Consider the following 8,160-nt stretch of genomic DNA (forward strand, 5'->3'; position numbering starts at 1 on the left):
AAGGCTGAACACTGGGGAAAGTAATGTTTTCGTAACTACTGTCAGGTGTCATAAACAACAGAGCACGCGCATGTTAGTCACAGGAACTTTGACTGTGACATGATACAAGGAAAGAGTAGCAGGAGTAAAGATCATACCGGAGCAGGAAGGGCATCACTGTGCACCAGACCTGACAGCCTGGACAGGGTTTCTCCAGGAGATGGCAGTAGTGCACCACATAAGGTGCCATTAAAACCCCTCAGAAGAAGAAGAGAATCACTTCTCCTGTCGCCAGGATCACATGATATGACAAAGCAGCTAGCTGCTTCCTGTGAACGCCGCTTCCCAATTTCCATCCTGACGGCCGCATAGACTTGCGACTACAGTTTCATACGAGATGCTGGCCCTTATAAACAGGCTCTTGGACTGGTTCAGGTCCCTCTTTTGGAAAGAAGAGATGGAGCTTACTTTAGTGGGACTTCAGTACTCCGGAAAAACCACATTCGTCAATGTGATAGCGGTAAGCAGCTGACGATTGCGAAGTCGCACAGTCACAGTGCGGGCCCAGGCTGTTACCTTATATAGGTCGCAGAAGGAGGTTTCAGTACGTGCTGTGTATAACTTTAACTTGTCTGCATTTCTACACCGTAACTTCTAAAGACAATGCGACATGGCTGCTTAGCCGGGTCGCAAAGCTACAAGTGTACCGCAGTAGCTGCAGCATTAGCTGCGGTACTCCCTGTCGTTGTTTTGCTAGCTGCGGTGACGAACTTGGTTGGTATGATATGCGCTTACGTGTGAAACGGTCATGTGAACGGAGCCGTCAGTGCTTTCGTTGCTGCCAATGTGTCAACACAAGCGGTATGTCGACAACACGGGCTGTTATTTGGTTTTGAACACAGTCTGCCTCGTCATGTTGCTAGCAGGGTGTACCGGGGACGACGACACTTGAGTAATCATGGCTGCAGGCTGCCAGCTGCGAATACTTGCATAGTCTGTCATCAAAATATTTCCTAATCTTTCAAAGTGACATCCTCTAAGCTAACAAGAGCAGTCCTCCCACTTTCGTTTGAGTTGTATTTTTATGGCTTGTTGTCATGCAGCAGGCAGCGTGGACGCTATAAAAGTTAACCCCTCACTTTGTTGTTGTGTCTGACAGTCACAGTGACAGCTGTGGGCGGATGTGAGGTTAGTGATGATTCCACGTTTGATTGTGTCATTTTAAGGTCTCGAGCCATTTTCCCTCACACATTGATTGCATACATGACAGTTTAGACCTTTTTGCATATGTAAATCTGTTGACCTCTTATACATTTTCCTCGCTTCTTTCTAAACGTACAAAGTTCTCACTGCTGAGTCATGACCTCAGTCGATGTAAGACTGTGTTGTACTGACCAAAACAGTTTCCCATTTAGAATTAAGGTATTTGGTGCTTTAAACCTGTGGAATGTGTGATCACGGTGCAAAGGTTGGTATCAGAAAGCGTGGTTATTACAGGAGGTATGTGAGCAGTTTACACATTTTTGTTGTTTTGGTTCTCTGTTCCTGCATGTTTAGTTTGAAATAATAACGTACATCCAAGTGCCACGTCATAGTGTGTCAGAGTTGAGGGCTTCAAAAGTATTTGGATTCTTGGATATTAAGTTAAAAGTGGCCAGGCTAAAGATGTGAATATACATAAACAAAGGATAATCAAAAGTCTGTCAAAGGTTGGTTGTTGGGCATAATCACCAGGTCAGGTGATCACATCTTGTGGCTGCATGGGACAAGAATGCTCTTCAGGATGTAGACTACATAAATGTTTTTTTTTCTTTGTCAGTGGGTGAAACAAATCTTTGAGATCAGAACCTCATGGGACTCAGTACAGAATGCAACCTCATGCTAAGCATTCAAAAACACACAGATTGGGTAAAGCTGTGAAACAAAGTACATTGAAAGGCAAGTGTGAAGAAAGTGGGAGACCTTGAGAGCCAAAGCATACCACCCCTCATTTGGAAAGCCTGATGGTGCTGTTATGGTTGCCTGGGGAACTGGCACACTGACATTTATTGATGATTTCTCTGCTGTCAGAAGCAGCAGTGTTAATGTAGAAGCTTATAGGAGGATTTTTGTGTTTTTTAGATCCCACCAGTTTCACTGGACCTCTATTCATAATTAAATGTAAAGAGGTGCAATATCCATGCCTGGCTGAGTCACACCTGATCTCGATGACTGGCCAAAGAGCAGAGTAAAGAGAGAAAGACCTTGTAGCAACCCAAAGCTGTTAGCTGCAGTGAAGGCCTGGGAGAATCACCAGGGAAGATGCAAGCAGTGTGCTTGTGTCTGTGGGTTCAGATACTGGCTGCAGTAAAGTTTGTCTTCATGTAAATGTGTCCAATTTTTTTATTTTTTTTAATTTAACCTTTAGACCATTTCCATCCAATTTCGTTTTCCAGTGATGCAAACCCACTCCAATTACAGCTGAAACCTCATGACTTTATTCTTTATCCATTATTGTATTTCATATTGATTGAGCTGAAACAAAACACGAAGCAGTCCGATTACTTGTGATGTGAACTTTGTGCTGACACATAGATGGCACCATCTTATGATTCATGTAGTTAAAATGGCAAATGCTCAAATTCAGCTAGAAGAAAATAACCCTTGTAATTCAATTATTTCCTAATTTAATCGTGCACAGAAGTGACTAGTGTGCACAGTGTTTTTCATGTGGCTTTTAGATCAGATTAAAGCATGCTGACTTCAAAAAGGAAGCATGCAGTCTTGACTAATATGAGATTGTCCTTTGTCTGCTATTTGTCTCGTGCAGTCAGGACAGTTCAGTGAAGACATGATCCCCACAGTTGGTTTCAACATGCGGAAGGTTACTAAAGGCAACGTGACAATAAAGGTAAGCTAGCAAAAATGGGTATGCAGCTGGTTGCTAAGTAAAAATGTAAATGGGACTATTTACAATGTTTACAGATAAAATGGTGTGTGTGTCGTTTCTGACTCAATTTTGTGCTTTCTTGCGTCAGATATGGGACATAGGTGGACAGCCCCGCTTCAGAAGCATGTGGGAGCGCTACTGTAGAGGAGTCAATGCTATTGTGTAAGTGTGTTGCCAAAAAGGTACAACATGTTCCCTTTGTGGCTGCATGAAAAATGTAGCAAATTGCACATTAATATTCAGAAATGCCTTGTTTCAGTGAGCTCTAATTTGATTATCTCTCCCCATCCTTAGTTACATGGTGGACGCAGCAGACCGAGAGAAGATAGAAGCTTCCAGAAATGAACTGCACAACCTTTTAGACAAACCACAGCTACAAGGAATTCCAGTAAGAGACCTCTTGTTAATTTTTTTTTTTTTTTTTTTTAAAAACACCAGAAGCTTGTGGTGTTACAGCAAGCACTCGATGATCAGGATCCAGTGACAGTCACAAGCAGTCATTAAAGTCATAGTTAGCAATTGCAGAAAGCCATTAGATGCAGTGACTCAGGCTTGATGTTACACTTGTTGGTAATATGAAACAGAGCTTGAATTATGGATGTATTTTTTAATTTTTTTTCATTGAGTTGACGGAGTGCGATTTGATGAATCCATAAGATTTCCTGCTTCCTCGACTCAGCACTTCACGCAGGCAGTTTATTTTGCCTTAACAGTAAAGATTGTGTGATGGTTGAGGCATCTGAAGAGAGAGATGCTGATACATTGCTGCATTAGGTATTGATCAGCCCTGTCTTTCTTTTCCAGGTGCTAGTCCTTGGTAACAAACGAGACCTACCCAATGCACTTGATGAGAAGCAGCTTATTGAAAAAATGTAAGAAATGAACTCCTGCCAAATGTTCTGTTAGTGGTGTTTTTACATAATAAGTGTCTACTTGACCAGTGTTTGATGATTCCTAATAACCCCATAGACTTTTTCTAAGATGAACATGAAGTACAAGTTTGAAAATTGAGGCCACTGCATTCTTTCTGATAGCCAGCAGGGGTCTTTGTTTGCAAAAATATATCATGTACAGAGGTCCATGAGAACATTTCCATACTCCTCAATTGCTGTGACCTGAGTAAACAATTTTCTTATGAGTTTATGATCCCCTCACTAGTTTCATTAAAATAATTCAATCCACTTTCATGTAAAATTTGTAATTTACGGTCACAATTATTAATTTGTATGATAAAGTAGGGTGTGCTTTAGGGCGGGGCTTCACACTGTACATGCGTACAGTGTGCTTGGTTTCTCAGTCAGATCTACCTCTTGCTCATCATGGTTCAAGAAACCAAACCAGGTCAATTCTTGAAAACTGGACTTGAGAAGTTGATGGGTAACATTGCAGTTTATACAGTCTATGGGATTTTTTGCGAATGTCAATCTGTAAGATAAGCTAGTGACTGATGCGGTGGTCACGTATCCATGGACTACTACCATTTGAATTTCACATTTCTCACTTTCCTCATTACAGGAATCTATCTGCCATTCAGGACCGAGAGATCTGCTGCTACTCTGTGTCCTGCAAAGAGAAAGACAACATAGGTAAGTATCTGAGGATTTGTGGAAGTCATGAAATGATCATTCAGGGGTTTAAAAGAACTTGAATCAACTTAACCTTCATTTTCAGTCTCAGGTTAATGTCAGGCATTGTTGGCAGTGCTGTGACTATTCTGTTGAAAATGACGTTATCTTGGCATTATCTTTAATGCAGCATAACTGAAATGAAGCTCGGTATACACGGGATGTAGGCAGTTACATAAAGTATTTAGTCTGTTGATATGGATTATGATTTGTTCTCATATTCTAACCAGGTATTATTCTAGATGATAGAGAGGCATAGCATGCAGAACTACTCTTTATAGTTGTCAGTTAGGTCCTCTTTCAGCCTTCAGGGTGGATTTGGTTGATATCTTGTGGTTTCCTTTTGTCTGTCATGCTGATTAAAGTGCTGTGCAGAAGACAGCTTAAACAGCAAAACAATCTGATGTAGAAGGGATGAACACATGCATAAAGGAATAGCATTTATGATACAAAGAAATTAATAAAGTGAGCAGACCAAGAAATCCATTGTGGCCCTCATCAGTTTAAGTGTACTGCCTAATGCTTCACAGATAGTGTTTGCTTGGGTGTTAAAGATCTGTTGACTGTTCCTCCTCCACCTGCAGATATCACACTGCAGTGGCTCATCCAGCATTCAAAGTCACGGAGAAGCTGAAAGTAAAGCCCCGCCCTCCTCTCCCTCCCGGTCGCAGCTCTGGCCTCAGCCCCACTTTACGGTCATGGGTCCTTGACAGTCAACCCCTTCCACTGCCTCTGTGACGTATTCCAGCTCTCTCCGCTCACTACTGTCGCCACGCGCACCATCCACTACACTACCATAGATGTGTAGCCTCCCCCTGTACAGCACTACCACCACCCCAAAACCACCTGGAGTCTTGAAAAGTTGTCTCACTACTGTGCTAGCAGGTGGATTGTTCATACCCATCATGCCTTATCACTCATCATTACAGACATGATGTGGGTCTGTGTACATCATGGAGTTTTTCTTTTAAATGTTGCAGTATACTGTTCCCCAGCTACATTAGGATGGAGCTCCTCTAATCCCACAATCAAACATGTGCTCTGTTGCCTGTCAACATTTGGTGTTTACGTGACATTGTGCGATTGTAGTTTTTAAACAGTTATTTGCCAAATGGTGATGATGATGATGGTCACTTGTGCTAAATGCCTTCAATTCCTGATAATCTCTTTAGCAATGTAGCCTGCGTTTTTATTTGCTGGTGTATGGAAGCACTGTTCTAATAAATGACTTGAATCAAAGTTTACACGTAACATAACGATCAATAGAAGGTAAGACTTTAAGTGGCGGCTGCGTCTGGGGCAACAATCCTGAGCAAAGTTTTAAGTGCCTTCAGCTGAGAGCGTTCCCGATCAGACAGTTATTGCCCAACGCACTTTTTGAAGCCTCTATTATAAACAAACACTCAGTACAGACACAGCAGAAATCCCTTGATTACACTTAACGCCGCCTCTCGACAATCTCATTCTGTTTTGTAATCACACAAACGCATTACGACGTCTGAGAAAAAGGCAGTGGCGGGCTAACGCTGAGGATGAAGTAATGAATGAGTGACGAGCGAGTGAGACAATGTTACATGTTTGGTTGCTGGGTACTTTGAAGCCTGCAGGCTGTGAATTCTTATGTAGCTTTTTGAAGCGTAACTTTTGCTTGCAGTTCTCAGGTCGTTCTCAGTCTGAGCGCAGCGTGGGCGTGCCCGAGTCTGTGTGTCCATAATCTTCTTGTTTGAGTTGGATAAGTGGAAGGCAGTGTTAGCTGTGATGATGGAGCACACTGAGAACAGAGGGCAGTCTATGAGTTCAGAGTGTTGAATGCTTGATGTCGTCCATTCTTTGCGATACTCTTATCCGAGTCCTGATGTCTGATTTTCTTTTTTCTTGCTCTTGTGAAAGCCTTAGCAGTCCAAGGACAGTACTGTGTCCTCAGAAAACGACATATTGATTGACGAGCAGTGTCCTTGCAGCGAAAAGACAATGACCCCCCACCCCCCGGTTAAAGAAAACAAAAAGTATGAGCACTGTATACTATTAATCCACCCCCTGCTTGGCCAGTACATCACTATGAAATGTCTTTTTCTTCTGGTTTTCTATGCCCCCCTCCCCCCAGTTTAAAGTGACCTATTCCTTCTGCTCCCATATTTGTATGTAGGCCTGCTCGGCTCGTGTATTTCACTGCAATACCGTCGACAAGTCCATCACGCTCCGTCGTCTCACATTGTTTTTCAGCGTCTGTTGGAAATCGTCGTAATCATAGATGTCGATTGTTGGGACCACAGCAGCGGTGAGGGGCTGTATAATCTGGTGACTGTATGGGAAATTTGGGGAAAGCTTTTGTTAACTGTGTAATAATCTAGCCTATTTGCAATTTGTATGTGCATGTGCTCAACTTATTCACATTCAACTGCAGACTTTGTAAATAAGAAGTTGGCGTTTTTATTCCAACAAATGCTCTGTAGATGTCATGCATTCTTTCCCTGTGATTGCTAATAAATTTGTTTTTATTTTTAAGGATTTCAAGTGTGGCATCACTTATTTTGTGCGTGTGTGTGGATTGTCTATAAATGTTTTGCCACTAGATGGAAGCAGAGGACTTTGCAAAGCTGGAGGTTTAGTGTTTCTTAAACACTCCTAGGTTTGTCAGAGGGTTTGTTCTGCTGCATTGTGCTGCGGCTTTCCTCTGCCCTGGGACTCTGGAGTAAACTCTTAACTCAAAGGTTATTTCTTTGAGTCGTCCATAGCACTGGAAATATATATTTATTATTGGCAGACATTTAGAATGAGACAAAGTGTATGTGATCACAATAATCATGCCATATTTTTCATCTTTCATTCAGTTAAATTTGATTTTATTTACATAGCACTAAATCACAACAACAGTCACCTCAAAGATCTTTATATATTAAGGTAGAGACCCTACAGTAATAGAGAGGAAACCCCAACAATCAGCTGTCCCCAATGAGCAAGCACTTGGTGATGGTGAGAAGGAAAAACTCCCTTTTAATAGGAAGGAACCTCCAGCAGAACCAGGCTCAGGGAGGAGTGACCATCTGCCATCTGGCTGAAGGAGAGGAGACCCTGTGGAAGAGAGCAAGACATTAATAATGACTAATGATTAAATCTAGAGTGGTGTATAAACATACAGTGAGTTTAGAAGAAACACTCTGGGCTGGTGGCTTCCCATGATGCACTAAATATAAGTTTTATCAAAACAAAGTTTTAAGCGTAATCTTAAAAGTAGAGAAGATTTGGGAACTGGTTTCACAGAAGAGAGGCTCCTATATAAAAACAAAATAAAACTCGATCCCCCTAATGTACAAAAGAAAAACTTGGTGCTACGTTTGTGGATATATTGTTTTACCGCTATTGTGTAATAGAAGATTAGCACCTCTGTGTTTCTTGGCAGCAAATTAACTATTATGCAAAGAAATGTAACACCCATAACGTTAAGGCAAACGCCGGGAGGGCGTTGCAAACTAGGGGGCAATAAAGCGAACGGTGATCGCGGGCCTGTGCCGTTCAAGCTGGAACACCTTAATTAATCTCATTTCTTAAATGCAGCGTTTAATGAACACCATCTGGCATTTACTGCAGTCAGAAGGTGCGGAGAGATCCAGGTGTTTTCCGGCGGAG

The 8,160-nt window shown here is 42.0% G+C and overlaps 1 protein-coding gene across 2 annotated transcripts; it reads left to right on the forward strand.

The window, feature by feature from the left end:
• The first annotated feature begins 304 nt into the window (after window positions 1-304).
• On the forward strand, window positions 305-6,948 carry arl8bb (ADP-ribosylation factor-like 8Bb). 2 transcript variants are annotated; one of them, XM_085353800.1, is made up of 7 exons: window positions 305-499; window positions 2,789-2,869; window positions 2,997-3,070; window positions 3,203-3,296; window positions 3,713-3,780; window positions 4,424-4,494; window positions 5,118-6,948. In XM_085353800.1, exons 1-7 carry the CDS (start codon window positions 377-379, stop codon window positions 5,165-5,167), a joined length of 561 nt encoding a protein of 186 aa, XP_085209926.1. In that variant the 5' UTR covers window positions 305-376; the 3' UTR covers window positions 5,168-6,948. The 2 variants fall into 2 exon arrangements, with proteins under 2 accessions (XP_085209926.1, XP_085209925.1); XM_085353799.1 differs by lacking the exon at window positions 5,118-6,948 and having other exon boundaries at window positions 4,424-4,758.
• Window positions 6,949-8,160: the final 1,212 nt, after the last annotated feature.

This window comes from Diplotaxodon limnothrissa, linkage group LG5 (genome assembly GCF_057381915.1).
Source record: "Diplotaxodon limnothrissa isolate DT_005_m linkage group LG5, D_limnothrissa_male_GT1.1, whole genome shotgun sequence".
Taxonomy (NCBI): domain Eukaryota; kingdom Metazoa; phylum Chordata; class Actinopteri; order Cichliformes; family Cichlidae; genus Diplotaxodon; species Diplotaxodon limnothrissa.